General features: G+C 44.6%; 1 protein-coding gene across 1 annotated transcript in view; it reads left to right on the top strand.

Annotated features, from left to right (window-relative positions):
• Positions 1-26300, top strand: part of PSMD1 (proteasome 26S subunit, non-ATPase 1) — a 288795-nt gene that overhangs the window by 171142 nt on the left and 91353 nt on the right. The window contains exon 17 of the mRNA XM_069212857.1: positions 21668-21782. Coding sequence (XP_069068958.1) covers positions 21668-21782 — 115 coding nt within the window. The remainder of the gene's footprint in view (positions 1-21667; positions 21783-26300) is intronic.

The following is a 26300-nucleotide window of genomic DNA, read 5'->3' on the forward strand; positions in this document are numbered from 1 at the left end:
GATGCTATGTTTACAATTGAAAGTGTGCTGAGGCCTGCTAACCAGGCCCCAGCACCAGTGTTCTTTCCCTAACCTGTACTTTTGTATCCACAATTGGCAGACCCTGGCATCCAGATAAGTCCCTTGTAACTGGTACTTCTAGTACCAAGGGCCCTGATGCCAAGGAAGGTCTCTAAGGGCTGCAGCATGTCTTATGCCACCCTGGAGACCTCTCACTCAGCACAGACACACTGCTTTCCAGCTTGTGTGTGCTAGTGAGAACAAAACGAGTAAGTCGACATGGCACTCCCCTCAGGGTGCCATGCCAGCCTCTCACTGCCTATGCAAGTATAGGTCAGTCACCCCTCTAGCAGGCCTTACAGCCCTAAGGCAGGGTGCACTATACCATAGGTGAGGGTACCAGTGCATGAGCATGGTACCCCTACAGTGTCTAAGCAAAACCTTAGACATTGTAAGTGCAGGGTAGCCATAAGAGTATATGGTCTGGGAGTCTGTCAGACACGAACTCCACAGCACCATAATGGCTACACTGAAAACTGGGAAGTTTGGTATCAAACTTCTCAGCACAATAAATGCACACTGATGCCAGTGTACATTTTATTGCAAAATACACCCCAGAGGGCACCTTAGAGGTGCCCCCTGAAACTTAACCGACTGTCTGTGTAGGCTGACTAGTTCCAGCAGCCTGCCACACTAGAGACATCTTGCTGGCCCCATGGGGAAGAGTGCCTTTGTCACTCTGAGGCCAGTAACAAAGCCTGCACTGGGTGGAGATGCTAACACCTCCCCCAGGCAGGAGCTGTGACACCTGGCGGTGAGCCTCAAAGGCTCACCCCTTTGTCACAGCCCAGCAGGGCACTCCAGCTTAGTGGAGTTGCCCGCCCCCTCCGGCCACGGCCCCCACTTTTGGCGGCAAGGCTGGAGGGAACAAAGAAAGCAACAAGGAGGAGTCACTGGCCAGTCAGGACAGCCCCTAAGGTGTCCTGAGCTGAGGTGACTCTAACTTTTAGAAATCCTCCATCTTGCAGATGGAGGATTCCCCCAATAGGGTTAGGATTGTGACCCCCTCCCCTTGGGAGGAGGCACAAAGAGGGTGTACCCACCCTCAGGGCTAGTAGCCATTGGCTACTAACCCCCCAGACCTAAACACGCCCTTAAATTTAGTATTTAAGGGCTACCCTGAACCCTAGAAAATTAGATTCCTGCAATTAACAAGAAGAAGGACTGCTGAGCTGACAAACCCCTGCAGAGGAAGAACAGAAGACACCAACTGCCTTGGCCCCAGACTTACCGGCCTGTCTCCTGCCTTCCAAAGAAACCTGCTCCAGCGAAGCTTTCCAAGGGACCAGCGACCTCTGAATCCTCTGAGGACTGCCCGGCTTCGAAAAAGACAAGAAACTCCTGAGGACAGCGGCACTGCTCCAAAAGAACTGCAACTTTGTTACAAGGAGCAGATTTAAAGACCCCTGCAACTCCCTGCAAGAAGCGTGAGACTTGCACACTGCACCCGGCCGCCCCCGCGCTGCTGAGGGTGTACTTTTTGTGCTGACTTGTGTCCCCCCCGGTGCCCTACAAAACCCCCCTGGTCTGCCCTCCGAAGTCGCGGGTACTTACCTGCTGGCAGACTGGAACCGGGGCACCCCCTTCTCTCCATTGAAGCCTATGTGTTTTGGGCACCTCGTTGACCTTTGCACCTGACCGGCCCTGAGCTGCTGGTGTGATAACTTTGGGGTTGCTCTGAACCCCCAACGGTGGGCTACCTTGGACCCAAACCTGAGACTTGTAAGTGATTTACTTACCTGACAAAACTAACAAAAACTTACCTCCCCCAGGAACTGTGAAAATTGCACTGTGTCCACTTTTAAAACAGCTTATTGTGTTTTATGTAAAAAGTATACATGCTAAAGTAATGATTCAAAGTTCCTAGAGTACTTACCTGCAATACCTTTCAAATGAGATATTACATGTAGAATTTGAACCTGTGGTTCTTAAAATAAACTAAGAAAGGATATTTTTCTATAACAAAACCTATTGGCTGGATTTGTCTCTGAGTGTGTGTACCTCATTTATTGTCTATGTGTATGTACAACAAATGCTTAACACTACTCCTTGGATAAGCCTACTGCTCGACCACACTACCACAAAATAGAGCATTAGTATTATCTCTTTTTACCACTATTTTACCTCTAAGGGGAACCCTTGGACTCTGTGCATGCTATTCCTTACTTTGAAATAGCACATACAGAGCCAACTTCCTACACCCTTCTACAAAGGATCCCCTCTGCGGGTGGAGTATCGTGCCCTGTGATGATGCCTACATGAAAGTAGCAATGTTGCGAGTGAAAAACTTCTGTCCAGCAGCTGCAGCTTCACAGCTAGTCTTAACATCAGTCCAATGTTTCTGAAGTCGTAGATGCCATGAATGTTAAACCACAAGAAACCATAGTGTGTCAGACGAGAGTTGTGAATCTGCGCAACCATAAAACGGTACCTTCAGTCTCTGCCTGAGGTGCCACCCAAGAGCGAGTGACAGATGGATGATGCTAAGCACTGAATCTAAAATGTCCAGAGCTGTGGGAAGGCTTCCGATTCCCCCATGATCTCAGTCCCTCACCACAGTTTGCATGTGCCCCATCTTATGTAAAATTCCTAAGAACTACTTAAGAAGTACACATGCTGGATGTAGCCCAGCAGCTGCTGAGCAGTTGCCAGAAGTCCCCTGGCATAAGCCAGAAGCCTGCGTGGAATAAATAATTATACAATACTCAGCAAACCGCTCTGAGTTTTGTAAACATTAGGCTGTGATTGTGTTGAAATTTGAACACCACAAAAAAGAGCGCGTTCGATACTGGATTTATGGGGGCAAAAGGAATTTTGGATCCTTTTGTAAGATAATGAAGGTGGTGAACAGAAACAATAAATGGATAACCGGGTATTTTGCTAACATGGTGACAGAAGTGGGATTTAGACTCAAATGAGTTTCCTTCTAAATACTGACCACGTCCTACAACCTCTGCTTTGGGTGCTCCGTTTATGGGTGGTTTAGAACTCTGACATAGCAAACTCTCCAGTGCCCACTGTCATTGGGTGGTCCTTGCTTCTTGGCCAGAGGTGTTTTCCAAAGATGTTCACCCTGGAGATTTTACATTTAGGTTTTCTTGATGACTGCCTTGTGCACGGAGAGGGCTGACTCCTTTGTTGGTCCTGTGGTGCCAGTGTTGGGTTTTTGAACTCGAGAAACATGCATTCTCCCTAAAGATCTTCAATGCATCTTTTCTATTCGCCAGTTTAGTACAGTGAAGATGACTTTCAGGAAGTACACTAGATGGTTTAAATGGGCACTGAAAAAATTAATCCTATTTATTTTGGCAGCACACATAATCTCTTTGGAAGAATTGCCACTTGGGAGTCTATATTCTAGGTCACCAGTAGAACAAACCAGTATAATCCACCATTGAACCTGCTGCCAGGGAATTAGTAAGGTTGGGTGAATTCAAAGTCTGCTTTAAATTCAGGGATGTGTGGCGACCTCAACGTCCCTTCATTACAAGGCACAGCTAGACGCCAAACAAGGGCACAGCGGAGGACGACACCCCTGAGGCATGCTAGGAAGTCAGGTCCAGGCCGAGATGTTGGGTGCAGGAGAGAGACCACCCCGCCATCGCAGCATATGAGGTCGAGGGCGTGGGTGGGGTGGGGAGTAAAGTGTGCTGCAGTCAAAAAAAAGCAATGTTTTCTATTTGACTTTGATTTGGAATTTTTGCTCTTTGATTAATTGTTTTATGGTTTTGCTGAAATTAGTATTACAAAAATGTGTTGTCTCGAAAGAGTTGACTGGTTAATCAAGATATCTCTATTAAAAAGGTGTTGGTTGCTTTGCCTATAACCATAGAGCAGTTAGATGAAGTTGCACAAAATTTGGCAGATGATTGACATGTTTAGCTCCCACTTGGTATTTTTACATTTGTGCAGATCTGTTGGGGTGCACGGATAAAAGGGGGTTGTGGGGTAAAAAAAAAAAGTGGTAATTTAATGGCACAAAACCGCTTGTCTGTGCCCCACGAAGGAATCATATACTGTTTGGATTTTTCTTAGCCCGGGGAAAAATATCCAAATAGCATCTGGCTCCTTTCAAAATGCTTTTCATGGGCAGAGATCCATTGTGAGATGAAGGAGTTTTATGTCTGTGCCCCTGTGAGGAACCAGGCATAGTTTGGATTCTTTGTTAACTAAATTCTGGCTCCTAACTGGGTAACAAAACTGTGTACTTGAGCCCTAGAAAGTAAACTGAGCTAAGGAAAAACCCTAAACTGCTTCTGGCTGGGATTCATCTGTGTGTCTGTGCTCCCAAAAGGAGTTTGATGCTGTTTGGATTTTTGTCTCAGTCTAAGAAAAAATAATCCAGACAGCGTCTGACTCCTTGTTGGGTGGGTGGGGCAGCGTGATTTTTTTTATTTTATGGGGTTTGGGGGTGGGGGGGCGTCCCATAAAAAAGCAGTATTTGACAGATTTTTGTATAAGTTTAACTTGCAAACTGCTTGTGCATCTGACTGTTGGCCACATTGGGTCAGTTGTACATGACTGAAAGATGCTTGCCGCATTGCTTTGTTGTAAGAGGGGTTGGCACTGGGCCTGGCTGTGCCCACACCGTGCAGTCAGCCCCCACTGATCACTGAAGGCTGTGCTCAACAGGGCTAGTGGCAACATGATAGAGCTTTCTCATTTACCAGCACACCTACCACACACTCACTGCAACTACCAGCAAAACTATTTTACCTTTCCACCTGAAAAAAAAAGTAAATTTGGGGTTATGGTAAGCTTTGATCATAATACCTTAATGCATGTTTAGAGAAACCTGTGAAATTCATATAACAAACCACAACTGAAGTGCAATTGTTAGAAATAAAGCCAAAAAAGTGAAATTCCAAAGTTATAGTTATCTCCACAACTACACCTTCCATGCAAACCATAACTCATACACCAAATGTAATGCTTATAACGTCACAATATTTATAACAATGACTATGTTGACTTTACACTGCTGGTAAAACATAAAATGTTGCAACATTCACAATAATAGTAAGGTAATAGATCATGTTCCTAGTGAGATCATTTGTGAAGTCGTCTGTTGCGTCAAGGGTAAGGTCTTAAGCGTTTGTTCGTGTGTGAGGTATGGTTTACTTGGCAGGTGTTGGAAGTGTGGTTTGGAAAGCTAACTGTAACTGGGCGTTCAAGGGTTTTTCGGTTTTATTTTCTAACGTAAATGCACTTTAACTGTGTTGTTTAACCTAATATGTACATGTGTTTGTCGGCATGTAAATAGTGGCAATTATGTGCTGTATCGAAAGTTAATCAAGCTATCCCATTTTACACAATGTATTTAAAATTTAGGTAAATGATATCTGACTTCATTGCACTATAAGAATGTCAAGTGAATAACATCTCAGTAACCAGTTGCGTAGTAATATCTATGGTCCAATGTGGTATCTCTATCACCTGTGTATGAATATGATACTTTTACATTTTACACCCTTGATGAAGCAGTGATGTAAACAGCCAAACACGAATTGGTGATGAAATGTTGAGTAAATTATAAGTGGGAGTAAAAAAAAAAAAGCATAAAAGTAAAAATATAAAAAAAGGTTATGAAGAAGTAACACAGTAACCGTGATCAGGAGTTGATGTTTTACCTCCGAAGCTTTGTGCTGAGAATGTATTTGGATCACCACACAGGTTGGGAGTGATTAAAGAACCACTCTGCTCTGGGCACTGTATGACTCCTCAGCTCCTGAGGGATAGGTTGCGTTACCAGTTGTTTCTAGCATGAGATATTGTTGATTAGGTTTTAGTCTGTCCCCAGTCATGAAATAGTGGCGGCAGCTTGTCTTCATGGCTTTGTGATCAATGAGAGAAGGTTTGGGGAAAAAGCACCATCTTAGGTCAGTGCCTGTAATGAAATTGACTGGTTGCGCAAGAGTAGGTGAATTTGGTTTCACTGGGTAGAAATATCCTCACAGCTTGTTGTGACTAGATCTGTCAATGTAGTGTTTGGGCTAAATATTTGTGACCAGGCTCTGGTATATGGGCCGAGGCTGGTAACCAAACTCTGACGCTTTGTTTTCCGTTTTTTAGCATGACTAGTGAAAGTTCCCTTTCATGTAGTTTTGGGTTCTAGTCTCCGGAAAAGGGTCGTACAAATCTGTATCTCTGATTGTAACCAACATTATGGATGAAATTCATAAAGAGACATCATTTTAGAGGTTATTTCTCTGATGATATTAATTAGTGGGTCTCACAATGCAGGTCACACATTTACCTCTAAGACGTTGTGTAGGAATTGTGGATAACTTTGAAATTTGCCAGAGGGGCATAAATGTTGCGTAATGTTAGCCACTTAAATAAGCTTGATATATGGACGCAGTGGAGAGCTTCGAGGCACCAGGATCTGCAAGCAGTAGTAATGGGCCATCACCTCTGGTGGTGCAAGGAACCCGTAAAGTTCAACTTTGGGCATGGCAGATAAAAAATTGGGAGCACAGCTGTGTTATAAAAACAAACGCCGCAGCCGCCATGCTACTTGGCAGCCAATAAAGATATTTTCAGACTCCACAGGTTTTCATAACAGAAATGAAACCCATCTGGAGTTCATGGTGATCGCTTTTCTCATTGGACTTGGCAGCCAAAGGTGGATTTTCTGTGCTGAAAGAAGCTGGCATGGGTTGGAAAGTTCCTCTTGACAAGAAGAAAATTAACTCTATTTAGTCATAACACGGCTAGGGAGTCTGATCTGGAGTTCATGAGTTGTTTCCCTGTAATTTTGGAGCATTTGTAAGCTTCACTTCTTTGGTTCTCCTCTTGTGTAACATCTGCAACCCATTGTGTGCAGCCATCTGCCCGTCCTCATGCAGCTATTTTTTGTGCCCTTGTCAGGGGTTTGGGGTAGACGCATAGTTACCTTTTGCAGTGTGAAGAGATTGTAATTTCTTGTATGCCTTTTAGGGGTGGGTGGGGGTAAAACAACCCTGTGGCTTCTCAAATATTGTAGACATCAGCACACCTTTTCTGTCTAAAATTCTAAACGTTTCAGGTATTATCTCTAAGTGAGAAGCGTTCCTTTCAGCAGCATTGTGGGTCTCTACCATCAAGACCTTCAGAGCTACACCTCCAACTGGTCCTAGAGAAAATAAATACATCAAATATGTGGGATAAGACAGGGTCTTCATACGTCGTCAAGACCTGTTTACCCTCTTAAAGCAGACAAGAGTAGAAATAAATGCCACCTCAAAGACTGGTTCCTGTCGCCTGAAAATATACCACAGTTAGCCCCCTTCCTTAAGAGAAGCAGAAGGCAATCCCCAGTAAGATGGCATCCTGCCTGATTTCCACCCTTCCTTCCCCAGAGTGACCGCCACACCAATGTTGCGTGTTAAGGGAAAGTAACTCAAATGACCACCAGCAGCCCACAATCAGAATTCATATCTTCCAGTGGAATAAAAACAATGAACAAAAACATTTCTCATAGTCCGGGATATGGACCCGAATGAAATGTTCATCCTTCTGGACCTATAGGTGCCATACAGTTCAGTGGACCATAACCGTGTTTTCAAGCATCTGGAGGAATAAGTAAAAGTGACTGTATCCGTCCTCACTGAGCAGAACCTATAAGGTGAAAATTCGGACCTCTTCACCCTCTACAAAAATGTGATTCACCAGAATGCTTAGGGTAGTGGAAATGAATAGTGTACTTTGTGCTTCTGGATAATATCACTGGATTGTCACCTTGTTCCAACCTTAAACTCTGAAAGTCTACTGTGGGCTTTGATAGGCTTTAGAAGTGGAAAAGAGTGTAAACAGGGCTCTTAGTTCCCTGTTTACTTTCTGTTCCTGTTGCAACTCTCATGAACCCTGAGGCCGTGGTTGCAGATTGGGCCAGTGTCACCACGCTAGAGGCTGCTCTCACTCATTGATGCTACAGTGGCCATCTTGGTCTGTCCTGACCTTCAGTGAGCGGACAGCTCAGTGGTCCCTGTGGTTGCCTCTTTTCTCTGCTCTGATGCCGTGCGAAACTTGAGGGACTTGTGCCCTCAGTGGCAAGATCTACTACGCTCACATTCTAAGACAAGACATAGAAAAACAAATGACGACATTGAGATAAGCAGAAAAGACAATAATTGCACAGTTTTGGCAACCCCACAGAAGCCAATTTCCCATGCACCAGTGACCTGGTGATTTAGGGCCATCTTTCCTATCTGTCAAACAGTTATTGTAAGGCTTTTAGTCTTGCCTTAGTGACCTGTTGGCTGTGAAGTATCGCCAGCAAAGGGTGAGAAGACGTGGCCAGTTTAGGCAGCTGCTTCATTCCTCTGGAGCAAATGTTTGTTTACTGATCGAAGGCTGACGCCGCTTGGATCAGTGAGTATGAAATGTTATATGGGAGGTGCTATCTCTGATTCAGCGCTGTTCAGGAGCAAATGACGGCTACCGGGCCTGCAAACTTTTTTTTTTTTTTTAAAGTATTGCAAGAGTAGGGAGCAATGAAGGAGCAGATAAGAGAAAATTATGTAGGAGGAGGCAACGTAGATAGCGGGGGTGAGGTAGCAATGGAGGCTCAAAAGCAATGAGGAGTGCCCCAGCAGTAAATGAGACCACTTTTTTGTTTAAATAAAAAGAAATGTATAAGTTTCATTAAATAATGGACGTTTTAGGGGAGCAACGGGGGGGGGAGAAGCACCACTCATATATTTAGTCCAAAATGCACCATTGGGTAACACATGCAAGGTCTTACCTCATACTCAGTTGCAAAAGGGTTTTCTCAAATTTGCCTAAATCACCGGTATCAACATCAAGAATTTCAGTAGCCTTGTGATTGTACTGAACGGAAGCCAGAGGCCTGCACCCAACTCTGAAAAGTGTTCCAGCTCCAGTACAGTTCACCATCTCCCATTTTCATGGGCAGGCCACTATCTTGTCCAGTCCCCAGTATTGAAGGGTGTGGTCAAGGTTGTGATGTTTACAAACAATTGCTGTTATTACTTCCAAAAATCCCCCCGCCTCCTATGTACTAACGGTAGGTGGGTTGCAGAAGTCCGATGTAAAAATTGGGTCATGATTCTCAGTTTGCGAAGCTCGGCTCTATGTACTTTTACTGTGAAGTTGCCTTAAGTGATTAAACTGTTGATTATTCTGTGATTATTATAAACATTTCGGAGCCTAGCTTTAGTGTGTAAAGCAGCAGCTGTTGTATTCTGGGGTATTTCAGGGTCTCTGGACCATTGTAATACCTTCTTTTATCATTTTGGAAAGGAATGTGAAATAAATTGGTCCTTGAAGGGGCCCTTTGTAAGTAAAACGTGCATGTTCAGCCTTTGACTAGAACCACTTCAAATAAGCCTTAATTATTTGACTTGGTTATCACTAAAATAGTAAAGTGTATTACAGTTTTGCCAGGAACAATAACAAGCCTTAAATTCAGAAATGTAATGAAGCAAGCTTTGGCAAGGAGTTGGCCAGGTCATTGATCATCTCTGACCTTCTTAACAGTTTCTTGCATTAAAAGTGTATGTGATTTTAAAACTTATTCAACTTAAAAAAAAAAAAAAAAAAAAGTGAATGCAATTGATATGTCATTGTAGCAATTTGAATGAGTTGGGTGTGGATGAGTTAAATCCATAATTTAAGGGGAGCAATACTTGATGCCTCCACCCCATTTTAAATAAAAAATGTCCATTACTTAATTCATATAAACTCAGTTTGGATGTTTCAGAAGTTGACGTTTTATCACTCCCTTTTTTGTTTTGAAAATAAATCGTACAAAACTGTTTCAGTCTGTAGCAGCAGCACAACTTGGGTTAAAGTTATGTTTAAAGTTCTTCTTACTCACTTGTACCTTTTCCAAGAAAGAACCAGTGTTGATAAAAATGCAAACGCCAAACCGATGTCTCAGATGATATAGTTTGGTTGAGATTGCTTCATCTTTTTTAAAAAGGTTCTGAGGCGCGCGGGGGTTTCCATGAAAAGTCAATATTTTAGATTGAGGCTTTGCTTACAGCAGAGAAATGGCTTCACTAATCCATGTCAGATTTCAAAGCAGCAGGACCACCGTAGTGCCTTTTGGATTAATTTGTGATTGAAAACTCCATCCATTTTAATCACAGGTTAGAACCCTCTTGGTGTATGTAAGATTTGTCTGCAACAACAAGGTAGTGTGACTACAAAATGAGGACGGTAGCATGCAGGGATGTTTCTATTCTGGTGAGTGATCGTTTGATGAACTTAGATGGATATTAATTCGACTGACCATTATAAAAACATTTTCTGAGCTTATGAGCTTTTATACCCTGCCTCAGTCGAACTTCTGGAAGACCATGAGAGTAGAGGAAACCGTGGTGGCACTACGGAGAGTTGGAGTATCCCATGTGGTAAACAAAAGTTCTGCATGCTGGCCAGGCCTGTCTCAGTACAATTGTAGAATCTAGTGGGTACGGGCTGCATTCCTACTATGCTGAACTACTTCTAACAGCTGACACTTGTGATCATGTACTCACTATACTGTTATTGCTAATAAAATATTTGAGCTTGAAATCTAGTTTAAGAGAGTGGTACAGGAGACCAGTTGCTAACATTGAGCTAGTGAGGCAGTAACTACATTTAGAACTTATTTAAATTGTGCACATATTTCATTTACGGGCTGGCAGGGACATTGATTTGTATAGATGCCTAAGTGTCTGTGGGGTGGATGGGGGAGCAAATGGGCTCCGGTGATCAGCTGTTTCTAAGACTACTGAGTTTTCAGAGTTTGTTGGAAGAGAAGAGAAAAGGGGATGTAGAGCCGATATCTACGCAAATACTTGACTTCCTCGGTCTATGCCTAAGATCATCACATTCTGTATTCACCCCCTTTGATTTAATAGTTCAGTTTTTGGATCAAATCAGAAAATTAGAGGTGACAAGCAATTTTTTTTGAACAAGCATGAAGAAAATCTGAAATCTGACATTTGATTTCAGGAAAGTCACCGTCGATATCAGTACAATTTATGTTGTTGATAAAGACGTGTAATTGAATTGAATTTGTCCTTGCTGTACATCAGGCAGCTAATTTATTGACCACCAGCGTTATTGATTAAAAATAAATTTGAATTATCAGGGGTGTGGAATTTATTAAAATATCTACTTGTCCAGGGGACAGGTTGCTTCTCAAATCTACTTGTCCTGTAAAAAGATCTACTTGTCCCTTTGGTGCCATGTAGTGTGGCGACAAAGTATGGCAGCAATTAATAGCCTCTCTGATTATGCCAGGGCTACTACCATAGTAGGGCTTGAATACTTGGAGTTTCAATCCCTACTGTAGCAATTTCCCTATTTTGCCACCTTTCTGCAGATCTGCATACTGGGGCTGGAGGAAGCAGTAAGCAATAGTTCCAGGGCAGGAATGCCTTTGAGTCTGCAAACCTACTAACCTGCATGTTTTAAAGATTTTTACCAGCTTCTCGCTAATATTTTCCCATAATAAGAAAGGTTGGACGTTTACTCCTGACAATGGCAGAATTAGAACTTCTTCCAGGGTTGGGAAGAAAGTGGCTGGAGGGAAAATTAACTTGCAAATGCTCAATAGATTTTCACATGAGCAAATCTACACATCGTATTTACCCATGCTAAAATAGAGTTCACAAATATTTTATAGGGGTACGACATATACCATGGGTGGACTTTTGTGACTTTCTTTAAGAATTTGGGGCCACAAGTAGGTAGGTTCAGATTTGTGACCTGCAAATTGCGAGTCGCAAATCCGAATGTAGGATGGTGTCCTTGACACCATCTGTGATTCGCAAGGGCTTCGCAAATGCCCACATCATGAATAATCATGAGGTGGGTCGCAATTTGCGACCCCCTCGTGAATGGTGGCCTGCTGGAGACAGCAGACCACCATGTCTGTGACTGCTTTTCAATAAAGCAGTTTTTTTGGGGTTTTTTTGTAATGCAGCCCGTTTTCCTTAAAGGAAAACGAGATGCATAGCAAAAACGAAAAATGAAACGTTTTCGTTTCATTTTTTCAGAGCAGGCAGTGGTCCACAGGACCACTGCCTGCTCTGAAAAAATGTTTACAGTGACATTCACAATGGGGGAAGGGGTCCCATGGGGATCCCTTCCCTTTTGCGAAGGTGTTAGCACCCATTTGAAATGGGTGCAAACTGCGATTGGTTTGCGCCCGCGTTCGCGGTCACAAAACAATCCTACATTGCACTGCGAGTTGCAATTAGGAAGGGAACACCCCTTACTAATTGCGAGTCGCAAACCCGTTTTGTGATTCGGTAACCAGGTTACTGAATCGCAAAACTGGGTATGTGCATCACAATGTGCTTTTTGCACGTCGCAAACAGCGAAAGTCGCTGTTTGCGACATGCAAAAAGCTACCTACATGTGGGTCTTGGTCCCTAATTAGGTCTGGTGTTAACAAAGACATTTTGTTTTTATTAAACTTTTATTTCTCTCTCTTTCGGCTGGCTTTACTGTGAGTGATCGCATTCTGCTCTTCCACAAGGAGCATATTGCCACACAAAGTAGTTTTGTTCAGTGTCAGGAACTACAATGGCAGTTAGTGACGTAACGAAACTGGAGGGTGCCCCTTTGCAAAGAACATGGAGGAGCCCCCTCTCCAGACTCACTCAGGGCAGGTGCTGTGCTGAAGGGGCCTCCTGGAGGGCGGCTGCGGGGCCTTTGTTATGCCGCTGGTGGCAACGTGTGCTTTAAGAGTTCAAAAACTTTTTGGGGGGGTTTTGCCAATGTTTGTTACAATGTTGAGGGCCTGGTAGCTCCCACAACAATAAAGTGTTACAAAAGCCATGTCAAAACAAGACACGCATTGATGAAACTAAAAGACTTATAAAAATATGTCCGATCAGTTGGCTTTGTCAGTGTTTGTTTATTTTCGTGCTTCCCATAATCGTGTTGAAAATGGTTACACTGATTTTCCATTAGAAATATTTTTGGGAAATACTAGAATGCATCAACACATTTTACTAAATGACACTTCATTTGCATATAATCAGAGAGCATTCTGGGAGCATTATACTTAGCCTCTTAGCCTAAACTTTTCAAACATGTGTGTACACGTTTTTTTTTTTTTTGTATTGGAACCAACGTCAGTAGTGAAGTGTGACCTTAAAACATTTATTTACAGCACACACCCTAATAATGAAGGCTTTCAAATAATGAACCATAAATACAAGTTCGAACAGCATTATCTTTTGGAAACACATTACCTCAACTGCAGAGAGTTCCACTCTCTGTAAACAGGCAGCCAAAGGGTTTGTGCTGCAGGGGGTTGGGCCTACTTGTCCCAAGGACAAAGTAAACATAAAAACTTGTTGCCCTTGACCCCAAACAAGATGTCCCGATAGGAATTCCACATCCCTGGAATTAAACTGAGAACAATTTATGCTCAATGCAACACTATTGGTAATCAATTGAGAGTGTTTTAATATAGGGTTACAGTCATTCAGGATAATTATAGAAATGAAGTTGTCTCCACAATCTCAGTGAGTGATGAATGTTTTGCAGTTGGAGATGACCAACCTATTTACAACGATCTAGATATTTAGATGACCCCTCAGTGCTTTGTCCGGTCATGAACATTGAGATGTCCATTAAAATAAAATGAGAAACTCAATACAATAAAAAGACTGTGCACTTGGAGGACCATTGTGCAACGAAAGCTGTAGGCAATGCTTGTTTTACGAGTGGCGCATTGATACGAGTAGTAAAAAAACTAGCTGGAAAGGTGCATCCCTCCAGGTGTCGGGTCAGCATCCCAAGGCATGGAAACCAATGGTTAAGATCTCTTTCTTAAGGAGCTGGGAGGTTTTGTCTTTGACAGCAGAGGCTCCACTTCCCTGGTCATATGTTCTTTAAAGACCTATATCAGAATGTTAGTGGCTATTGTAATGGTAGTGTACGGTTACGTAATCCTTCATCTCCTCTGCTGACCGAGTTAGGGTAAAATTGCTTGATCTAGATCGGTTTCAATGCGTTTGCGAAGCCCGACCTTCAGTATTCATTCGGTGCCAGACTTCCTTCCCGGGGATCATAACGCTCATTTTCTTCTGCTTCATTTCCTCCTAGTTCAGCAAAAAGGATAAGGCAAAATGTGCGTTCTTGGTTCATTCATTACACTAGTCCCATAACGGTGTCACTTTCAGTGTAGAGCCTAGTAAAATATAAATTATTGTGCCTTGAGACTGTGTGTTGTATATACATTTTTTTTCGCATGACACGACCATGCTTGGACCTCTTCTAGTGATGTTGATTTCAGTGGTGTGATATGCAGTGTCGCCAGCAATATCATTTATGTTCTCTGTTGCATCATATGAGACCTAGAGTAGTCCTTTGTGAGTGGTGTTGTGTTTGCATAGGTAATCATACCTGGAGAAGTTCAGTACTTTATCTACTAAAAATCATGTCACTGTACAGTGATTTATATCCGACAACTTCAGATTTTATTAAAGACACTATTCTAATTAGCAAATTAAATCCTGACTTTCCCTTAACAAGAATTTACCGTAGAACACTTAGAAGCTATATCATGTATGCAGCAATTTATACCTTATTTGTCTAGGGCTCCCAGGGCCTAGACATTTCCCCTTACGATGGGGGAAAGGCTGGCCAAATGCAACATCAAGATAAAATGAGTGGAAGTAGCTGTACATATTGAGACTAGAGTGAGTGTTGGAACTGAAATGGGCGGCTAGCTGGCAGCCCAATCTATCGTAACCGGGTGTGTGAAGCGGGTTTGTTTACTTATACCTTTGGAAATGTTATTTCTTAGGAATTAACAGGTTGGCTGGGTCCACCCAAGGTTCAACAATGTTAATAAATTGACCCTACGTCCTCTACCAGGTGGTGAAACTCGGGGAATGCCTGCTTTCTGGTCTATGGTGTCTTAGTAACCGAGGCCACACACCAATCTACAAAGAGTGCTTTACTCAACATAATGTGCATGAGCCAGGGCTCCTAAATGAGGTATAAATCAGTTGTCCAGATCACTTGAAACATTTAGGAACCAGCATGACTTGAGCACTGCTGTGACAACAACAAAAAGACTGTACAAGACAAAATGCTGGGAGACTGAACCATTGATTGAGGCCAGAAGGTGGGAAATATTTATTGCAGCGCTGAGCCAATTTTGTTCTGGCCTGTTTGCAGTCTGTTCACAGGTACCTGTGTGTCTGACACCGGAGCAGCCGACTTATCCATTTCTATGAAAGGAGGAGAGTTAAGTTCCTGGGACTGATAGTGTGCTGTATGGGAAGCGTAAAACTGCATTGCTGCTGGTGCGCATTCTGGAGGCGGTGCTAACCAATTAGCCAGTGATCATCGAGAGGATGGTCGCGAAATTGGGGAAAACACTCACAGGGGAGAATCAAGATATTGTATTACTCGTTGGAAATAGAAGCTGTTCTCTGTCCATGTGAATAGCGCCCTGATTGCAAAAGATTCTTTCTGTCTTTGCATTCGGACTCCGCTTGTAAGGCTCGATTCTCTGAAGTTACATTTTGGGGTAAACTTTCATGCTTCCTCTCAAGAGGAAAAATTTAGCTGCTTTAGTTAACTGTGTGAACAGCATAGTCCATTCCTGAAAACATGGTAAAAGATTGGTTCACCTTCGAGTTGGGTAATTGAATCAAGTTATTAGCACACCCATTAAAACTAGAAGAGTGACATTTAAAACATATTGAAACAAAGTAAACCATTGAATTTGTGATTGAGTTCTGTGCTGCACCATCTGTGGATTACATTACATCACACTTAGAAATCCTTGCGAACCTCTGCCACTACACCCACCACACTGACTGTGTTCAAAAAGTGGCACCCATTCACACTTAAAAACTAAAGGGGGTGCATAGCAGGTGCAAGAGTGCTGAATCCAAGCATCAGCTTTCTTTACGCATACAGCCAAAGATCAGGATCGATTTATTTCATGACCTGACTATTTAATATTACTCCCTTCTGACCTGTCCACCTCTCATCCGTATTTGATTGTTTTTTATGTTACTATGCGGTTGCAATCCTTTACCACGGACTAGTAACAATATATTACATATCTCTTCTGAAGCTGGCCAACCAATTCCTTATTAAAGATCCTAAAACATCAACAAATTAACTTCAACTGCAAGGCCACCAAAACCAGTACTTAATCGGCATTTCCATAGTTTCGGTCTTTTGAAACGATTGATTTTTTTTGTTTTGTTTTAATTTCGCTCTGATTTATACATTATTTCACCCACCTAAGCTCTAGCTATTACTTGTCACACACCTTCATATAGAATGTGCTATTTTTGTCCCCATCGTTTGAACGCTGGGAGATTGTCTAAGGGCCTTAAATATAGAGCTGTAAGAACACTGTTCAGCTAGTACTCTTAACCTAAGGGCCTCTCCGTTCTTGTTTCACTCTTGCAGCACATTTAGCGTAGTTACTGAAGAAGGTAGATTCCATTGGATGCCTAGACCTCTTGCTTCCATATCCAGTTCCCATTTGGAAAAGTAGTTCTCCGTGTCCTGGTATAATACATTTTCTTGATATTAAGGAGGTACATGTACATACAAAAATAGAAATTGTATTAAAGTTTTTAGGAATGTCATAATTTAATATATTTCCACCTAGATTTTCAGGAGATAAATTTATTTACATATAATAAATAGAAATTGTATTATTTTTTTTAGGAATATAATGATAATCTGACATATTTCCATCTGGATATTCAGGAAGGAAATGTACATACAATAAATAGAAATTGTATTAATTTACTTAGGAATATAATGATAATCTGACATATTTTTTCACCTGGATATTTAGAAGGTACATTTACGTACAACAAATAGAAATCGTATTGATTTACCTTGGAATATTATGATAATCTGATTTATTTCCATCTGGGTATTCAGTAGGGAAATGTACACATAATAAATAGAAATTGTATTAATGCACATAGGAATATTATGATGATCTGACAAATTTCCACCTTTCCTTTTGTAAACCCTTGGCATTTGCACTAAACAATTAATTGATACAGCTCTTTCTGCAGTTGTGTGGTTTGTGGTACAGCAGTGAACGCAGTGAATTCTTGTGTCGGTGCATGAGTTTCACTTCGCTGGAATTTGTCTTTTAGGATTTCTAAATGGGAAGCTAAAAAATCTTTCCTAGCCCTACAGCTTGAGGCATCCATCTTCAGAGCTAAGGTGGCAATCTGAAATGAGCAGGTGATTCCATGGCTTTTATTTATTTGTACTTTTCCGGGGCATAGCAAGCTTTTGCTTTTAACTGCGCTCTTTAGAGCCGCAGTGCCAGATGCACCAGAGAGCGATGCACTTGACTGAAATCATTCATCAACCTAGGGATGCATAGAGGTTACCGCTCCATGTCTTGTAATTCCCTGGAACTGAAAGTTGTGCAGCCATCGCAATGTAGCTCCTCAAGAAGTTGGAATGCAGCAGTGCCTCTCATATAGGCCCAGCTGGTTCTAGTAGCAGGCATAGAAGGCCACCCCGCGTTCAACCTAATTTTGAGGTGTCTGCAAATGTTGGGATCCATGATCATTAGAGTGGCTCACTTTGTGATCTGTTTTTCATCAGGTGGAGCCAAATGTTCTATGGTTGCATGGTCTGAGGGCTTCTGGACAAGGGCGGTTCCCCCTAAGGCTATCATCTGACCAATATATCCACAGTTTGGAATAAAACTGATCCTGGCCATCTTTAGTGAGAGGCTTTGCATAGAATCAGGAAGTTTCATGACCTCAGGCTCCGTGTTGTTCATGTGTTGCTAAAGGAAAGCACAGATTCATTTCAGGACCATACAGGAGATGCTGGAGGCAAGCTTCAGGCTCTCCAAGTCCTGATTACCCTCGGACCTGCTCTGTGATTATGAACACTTCACTATAGCCCCTTACTTTTCTTACATGGCTCAGTTCTTGGACAGTGTGAATGTGCCCCTCACACAGAGCAGCCGGCGGAGATGTCCATACAGTGCCCAGTCATTGGAGGGTTAGCTGGCCGGCACATTGTAGTGATGAGCAACAAAGAAGGACCTAGGGTGACACCGATCCATTACCTTAGGGCGGCACCCCTCCGTCACCCCAGGGGCGGCACCCCTCCGTCACCCCAGGGGCGGCACCCCTCCGTCACCCCAGGGGCGGCACCCCTCCGTCACCCCAGGGGCGGCACCACTCCTTCTTCCTAGGGCAGCAACGCTCCGTCACCCCGCGGCAGCACCCCTCCCCCCCGTCACCCCAGGGCAGCACCCCCGTCACTTCCCCCATCACCCCAGGGCTAGGGCAGCACCCCCCATCACCCCAGGGATGCCCCCCCCCCGTCACCCCAGGGCAGCACTCCCTCCCCCCGTCACCCAGGGCAGCACCTCCGCCCCTCCCTCGCCCCGGGGCGGCACCCCTCCCTCGCCCCGGGGCGGCACCCCTCCCTCGCCCCAGGGGCGGCACTCTTCCGTCACCCCAGGGCGGCATAGCTCCCTCACCCCAGGGCATCACCGCTCCATCACTCAGACAGGTGTGTTTAGGTTTGTTCTCTTAGGGCTCCTGCAGAGCCTCCCCTGCCGGAATCCCTGACACAGCCATGTTTTTCCTCACAAAGCAGACAGCCCAGGACCACCCAAGAGCATGCAGAGCTTTTCAACGCACTGGGGAGGAGGGAAGTTTACTCTGTGGTTAAAAGCCTCATCGAATATTTCAACACAGTCTGCTGCAAAGTCCTGAAAGAACATTGTTTTTAGCAGTCTTCATTTCAGCTGCTGAAGAACACAGAACCTCAAATTGATCTCATGTTTGGGTGAAGCGCAGGTATTAGAGCTTTGATGCCCTGATTGTACATACAGGTCTCTTTTAGGTGTTTATGGTAGCGCGGAACTAGCTCCAAGCAGTAGTTGTGCACTTTATAGAAAAAAATGATAGCTTCAGGAATATTTGGAGCTGATGTGCTCTGTGTATGTTACTGACTTTTGTGTGGTAGTGACTTACAACTGCAGGTCCCTGCTGTAGAATGCTTCAGATGTGTATATTCCTTACTAGGGAGAAGGTGCTCTTTCTTTTGGATGCATACATCCTATGGTAGGGAAGAGGTGTCCCTGCTGTTGGATGCATACATTCTGTGGCAGGGAGGAGGTATCCTGCTGTTAGATGCATACATTCTGTGGTAGGGAGGAGGTGTCCCTGCTGTTGGATGCATACATTCTATGGGAGGGAGGAGGTGTCCCTGCTGTTCGGTGCATACATTCTGTGGTAGAAAGGAGGTGCCCTTGCTGTTGGATGCATGCATTCTTTCGTAGGGATGAGATGTCCCTGCTGTTAGATGCATACATTCTGTGGCAGGGAAGAGATGCCCCTGCTGTTGGATGCATACATTCTGTGGCACGGAGGAGGTGTCCCTGCTGTTAGATGCATACATTCTGTGGTAGGAAGGAGGTGTCCCTGCTGTTGGATGCTTCAGATGCTTACATTCCGTGGCAGGGAGGAGGTGTTCCTGCTGTTGGATGCATACATTCTATGGTAGGGAGGAGGTGTCCCTCCTGTAGAGTGCTTGATATGCATATATTCTGTGATGGAGAGAAAGTGTTCCTGCTGTTGGATGCATACATTCTATGGTAGGGAGGAGGTGTCCCTGCTGTAGAGTGCTTGATATGCATACATTCTGTTGTAGGGGGAAGGTGTCCCTGATGTTGGATGCATACATTCTATGGTAGGGAGGAGGTGTCCCTGCTGTAGAGTGCTTGATATGCATACATTCTGTTGTAAGGGGAAGGTGTCCCTGCTGTTGGACGCATACATTCTGTGGTACGGAGAAGGTGTTCCTGCTGTAGAATGCTTCAGATGCTTATATTTTGTGGTAGGGAGGAGATGTCCCTGGTGTTGGATGCATACATTCTGTGGTAGGGAGGAGGTGTTCCTGCTGTTGGGTGCAAACATTCAATGGTAGGGAGGTGTCCCTGATGTAGAATGCTTGATATGCATACATTCTGTGGCAGGGAGGAGGTGTCCCTGCTGTTGGATGCATACATTCTGTGGTAGGGAGGAAATGTCCCTGCTGTTGGATGGATACATTGTGTGGTAGGGAGAAGATGTCCCTGCTGTTGGATGCATATATTCTGTGGTAGGGAGGAGGTGTCCTTGCTGTTGGGAGGAGGTGTCCCTGCTGTTGGATGCATACATTCTGTGGTAGGGAGGAAATGTCCCTGCTGTTGGATGCATACATTCTGTGGCAGGGAGGAGGTGTCCCTGCTGTTGGATGCATACATTCTGTGGCAGGGAGGAGGTGTCCCTGCTGTTGGATGCATACATTCTGTGGCAGGGAGGAGGTGTCCCTGCTGTTGGATGCATACATTCTGTGGCAGGGAGGAGTTGTCCCTGCTGTTGGGTGCATACATTCTGTGGCAGGGAGGAGGTGTCTCTGCTGTTGGATGCATACATTCTGTGGCAGGGAGGAGTTGTCCCTTCTGTTGGGTGCATACATTCCGTGGCAGGGAGGAGGTGTTCCTGCTGTTGGATGCATACATTCTATGGTAGGGAGGAGGTGTCCCTCCTGTAGAGTGCTTGATATGCATATATTCTGTGATGGAGAGAAAGTGTTCCTGCTGTTGGATGCATACATTCTATGGTAGGGAGGAGGTGTCCCTGCTGTAGAGTGCTTGATATGCATACATTCTGTTGTAGGGGGAAGGTGTCCCTGCTGTTGGATGCATACATTCTGTGGTACGGAGAAGGTGTTCCTGCTGTAGAATTCTTCAGATGCTTATATTTTGTGGTAGGGAGGAGATGTCCCTGGTGTTGGATGCATACATTCTGTGGTAGGGAGGAGGTGTTCCTGCTGTTGGGTGCATACATTCAATGGTAGGGAGGTGTCCCTGATGTAGAATGCTTGACATGCATACATTCTGTGGCAGGGAGGAGGTGTCCCTGCTGTTGGATGCATACATTCTGTGGTAGGGAGGAAATGTCCCTGCTGTTGGATGGATACATTGTGTGGTAGGGAGAAGATGTCCCTGCTGTTGGATGCATACATTCTGTGGCAGGGAGGAGGTGTCTCTGCTGTTGGATGCATACATTCTGTGGCAGGGAGGAGTTGTCCCTGCTGTTGGGTGCATACATTCTGTGGCAGGGAGGAGGTGTCTCTGCTGTTGGATGCATACATTCTGTGGCAGGGAGGATATGCCCCTGCTGATGAATGCTGCAGTGCATATATTCTGTGGAAGGGAGAAGGTTCCCCTGTTCTTGGGTGCCTGTAACGCATTGTTCTGTTGTAGGGAGAAGATGCCCCTGCTGTTGGGGACGTGGAATGCATATACCTCAGGATAGGGGTACGAAGAAGGTCTCTGTCTACTGTAGAAGTTTGGAATGCCTATATTCCAAGCATAGGGAAAAGCTGTTCTCCTGCTGTCAGATGTGTGGAATTTCTATATTCCTGAAGCGTTGAAAACAGAAGGTGCAGATCTGCTTTGCTCAGGAGAACAGTGGAGGTTTCCATTGCGAGTTAAAGGTTCTTGTTTTAAGTGAAGAAACGGCATGCATGTTTTACTGCAAGTTCTTAACTAGTGAAGTGTGGACATAAAACAAAAACCCTAGATCTTAAGGGGAATAAATATTTATCTGTGGAGTTCTCCTTTTTTCCTCAGAACTCCGGAGCAGTGTCCAAGTGTTGTTTCATTGCTGTCGGAGAGCTACAACCCACATGTCCGATATGGCGCTGCCCTGGCACTCGGAATCTGCTGCTCTGGCACAGGAAATAAGGTGAGATGCCCCTATTTATATCTGTACATGAATCTATCAACTAGGTCCTAGTCCTTACATTATGACAGTGAAATGGTCTATTATACAGCGTTAAAGGGGCCGTCTTGCTTACTCCTTTGTAAAATGTGGCTATAGGTGGCGGAGGACAGTGGCAGTGGATGTGGATGTTATGCAGAAAACACTTTTAGGGTGACTCCAAACACCAAAAGGGGCCAGCGTGGAAGTTAAAATATTTTCAACCTCTTATGCCAGAATGCTTGTGTGCAATAGTTCACCTGTGGGGTCAGAAACAGAATCACCTATCCTATGAAAAGTGCAGTTCATTTACTCTGTATTAATGATTCGGGGATCATCTTCACACATCCATACAAACTAAAGTAGCCCTCCATCTTCTCCCCTCCCATCTGAAGTGCAAACCAACTTTTGTCTATTCAGCTGTTGTCTCCAGTCTAGGTTAAGTCAGCATTGTGTTGCCTTTCTTAGGGAAAGATTCTGTGCCAAACACAAAGCCCCAAATCATAGGGGTCCCATCCATTCAGGAACAACACCTAGAATGACTTCAACAATTACGTTGCTTGCTTCTTGCAAATAGTTAGTTCATACCGGTGTACCTAACCAGGACAACTGTGGCCCAGGCACCTTTCCTGAACATACATTTGTCCTCCAACATCTACCTGCCCCCCCAAGAATGCATACTAGCTGTCATGGGAAACAAGGCATTGTTTGTTATCGCTCTCAAGGTATCAATTACCTTCTAGTCAGAGAAACAAAGGAAAATGTTTTGGAAGAATGTGAAATGGTTACAAAATGTTTCCACTTAAACGAAGTTAATATTGTAGTAATGTAGAGTGGATCTTCTTTAAATTGAAGTGGTGAAAACCAGTAGAGTCCATGCAGGGAGTAAGCTTCTGGGCATTCAGTGCAAGTGCTCGTAGATCAGTGTTCAGTTCAGGTCCCAAAATGTGTTGGATGCATCGCTTTTATGGATACCCAGTCACTATGTACATGACTTCCATTTAGCTTGTTTGGGGTTAAGTTGATCTCATTGAAGAATCATGGAAATCTGGTATGGGTGTGGTTCTCCTGAACCTTTTGTTCGACTACACTGCTGCAGAATGAGACTAGGTTTATCAGGCGTGTTGATCAGTGCAGCCTTTGACCCTGTTCATTCAGCATCACGTTGGGGTCATTTAGGTATGCTTTAGGGAAAGGCAGGTTGCATCAGAAAGATGATGGTAAAGGTCACACATTGTAGAATGTAACTTAAGTTGTAAATGGATGCTCTGTGTGCTGAATAGAGATGTTAAGTCTAAAAACAAATACAAATGTGCAAGTTCAGTGGGTTTTATGCATCTTATATCCAAGATATCACTTGTAGCCTTCACAGGAGGTGGGATTCTGTTATGTCCCTCTAAGTTGATGGCTTCTGTTGAACCGATGCAATGGTACATTGTGCTGATAGCCTTCAGTAGTGTATCAGGGCTAGTGCAAGAGAGACAAAATGTATAGTGTGGCAATGGAAGATTGGGGTGTAATTACTGAAGGCTGTGCTTAAGAGCACAAGCATTTTAGAGGCCTAAGAGTGCAGAAACAGAAGACCTGCGCTAGAGGGCAGGGAGTGCAAACACAGAGGACCCTGCTAGACGGCAGTGAGACACAGGACTGCTCGAAGTCAAGAGTGTAGACTTTCTCTCACAGTCTTCTTTATTGCGATTGAAGTCGTGTGATAAGTCCAGGTCCAAAAAAAAAACATAAGTCGTCCAAGCGGGACTCTGCCCCATTCTTCCACTCTCGATCACAGGCTCCAGACATGACTTGGTGTCATGCCAGTCCTGCATGAATATGAACAGGAATGCCATCTGGAAGAGCGAACCCCAACTTGCCATTACAGAACTTTAGAGAATGTCAAAGAAGTCCTGGTCCCACTTTAGGCTGAGTGGAGTGCAGTTGTGCTCTCCACTCCCAGGACCGTTCTTGTGACCGTTCAGCTTCAAAATCCAAGTATTCTAGTAAATTGACGAAACATAAGAAGTTGCTGCACAGGTCCCCTTTGTTCTGCCTCTCCCACCATTTGGAATCATGCAATACCTGAATCCCTCTAGTTCACGGAATCGCTCCCCCCATTCAGGACCGATTTCAAGCTTGGTCCCAATACCTTCCAACTTCCCTAGGTCATCAGAGAAGCCTCAACAATTCCACAAGTTCAAAATGGCCATAGACCGAGTTGTTGGAACTCCAACGGATCCCTCTGGAGCGTCTTCGGGCCTTAAGGATCCAAGGTAGCCTTCAGTCGGTTTACTGGCGGTAGATCCGTCCCTGACATCAACTGCGCCACTCAACCTAGTTTTGAAGCCAACCCTCTCGCAGAGCTCAGGATTCTCTGTCTGGTCCCGTATCAGTGATGCTGCTACCCAGGGTCTCAACGCCGGCCCCCATGTCACTGACATCGGAACTGGAGCCGATAGTTTTGTTGGATTCTGAGACTCAATTCAGTTCACTGTGCTGCACTTTGGCCTTAACTTTGGATGTTCACAAAGGTGATGGCAGTGGTCACATCCCATCTGCAGAAGTTGGGAATACCAGTCCTCCCGTACCTTAACAACTGGCTACTGCAAGCGGGCTGACCTCAGGCACTCGTGAGCCATCTGCAGACAATGACTGATCTGTTGACATTGTTCGGCTTTCCTGTCAAGATGCGAAAGTTACACCTGACTCCTTCACAACTCCAATTCATTGGAGCCATCCTTTACACTGTGCCTTTCCAAGCTTTCCCTATACCTCAGCGAGTCCAGACATTCTACCTTTGATCCTAATATTTTAACCCCTGATCTCGGCCTCAGTGAGACCAGCCCTGAGGATTCTTGGCCTCCGTCTGCCTACTTGTGGACCTCACCAGGTGGCACATATGGGCTCTGCAGAAGGATCTAAACTGACTTTGAGGTCCACATCAGGGGGACACATCACAGTCAATTCAGGTGTCGGAGGAGACTGCAAAAAACCTGCGGTGGTGGTTGCTCAACTGCAATTTGACCAGTGGCAGACCCCTTTTCTACCCCACCTAAAGCTAACTTTTGTGAAAAATGCCCTGTTTCTGGGCTTGGGAGGCACCTGTCAGAGATAGGGATCAGAGGACTCTGATCTCTGGTGGAAGCTTGACTCCATGTCATCTTACTGATGTTGCCAGCGATTCACTTGGCAGTGATAGGCGTTCATTCTCACCTTCAAAGGGGAACGGGTTCAGGTTATCACGTGACAACACAACTTCCATGTGTCATTGCAACATGCAGGGTGGGGTGAGGTCATGGGTTCTGTGCCATGAGGCTCTGCATTTTTTTTTAAATGACTGATCACTCTAGGCATTACCCTGCTTACCCAGCATCAGGCTAGAGCCTCATGCCAAAGCAGACAAACTCAGCAGCCGCTCCTAGTGGGTCTTAAAGGCATTTAAACTCTTAAATGGCACAAAGCATCTTCCATCAGTGGGGAGAACCCAGGTTGATGTATTCGCCACCACAGAGAGCGCGCAGTGGGTAGGCATTTGTGCTTTGGAGATCCCAAGGAAGTTCTCCCTTTGGAGAAACCTTTAATCTTAGCTTTGGCTCTGGGCTCCTCTCTTCCTCATTCCCATCACCTTGACAAGGCACATAAATGAACTCCAGGCCCTCTCAGTCCAGTAGCCGTACATCTTGTTCAAATTGGTCCTCTGGATGAAAGCAGCATTGTCAGTTAGTTGCACCCTTCCAAATCTGGCAATCCATAACCTTGCCGGCTTTCTACACCACACCTCATGTCTATGAGGAAGAGTGCCTCTACTGTCTCGACTCTTAGAGGGCCCCTACTTTTGACATCATTTGGACCAGAGACCATCTCCTAGCTGATCAACTGTTTGCATACGTCTCTGGTGCAAACAAGGGGTCTAGTGTTGCAAAACAGAACCACCTCCTGATGAATTATGCTATTTACTAAATACTGCTATAGCCTAGCCAAAAAAAGCTGCACCCAGAAAGTTAGCATGCTCATGGCAGTAGAGAGAAGGCTTCTACCACTGCTCTGGTGCATGGCGTGCCAGTCTTGGACATCTGCCAGTATGCTACGTGGGCTTCCCTCTTGATAACCACATTTGACAAGATCGGCAGTTCGGCTGTTCTGTCCTGCAGGATTTCCTGGTCTGAGCCATTCCACAGCCACATCTGGAGAGATTAGATACTGCTTTAGTATCTGTTCACAAGGTGAGGAATCTGCACTTAGATGTCTCTATCAGAGGAGCAAGTTACTTACTTTTGGAAATGCCTAGTCTGGTAGGGACTTTTTCTAACTGCAGATTCCTTCTGAAAGACAAGGCGTTGCAGTAACAGACCATCTCGAGTTGTAGAGTCCTCTGCTGTGCATTGGCTAAGAAGCAGCCTCCAGATGTTCTGGGGGCTCTTTCCACTCTAGCCAAGGCTGCTACCATTGTGTTGGAATGCGTAGTGCCTGTCCTGGGTATATCCCCAGCTGCTACATAGGCATCAGCGCATA

The sequence above is a fragment of the Pleurodeles waltl genome, chromosome 11 (genome assembly GCF_031143425.1).
Source record: "Pleurodeles waltl isolate 20211129_DDA chromosome 11, aPleWal1.hap1.20221129, whole genome shotgun sequence".
Lineage (NCBI taxonomy): Eukaryota > Metazoa > Chordata > Amphibia > Caudata > Salamandridae > Pleurodeles > Pleurodeles waltl.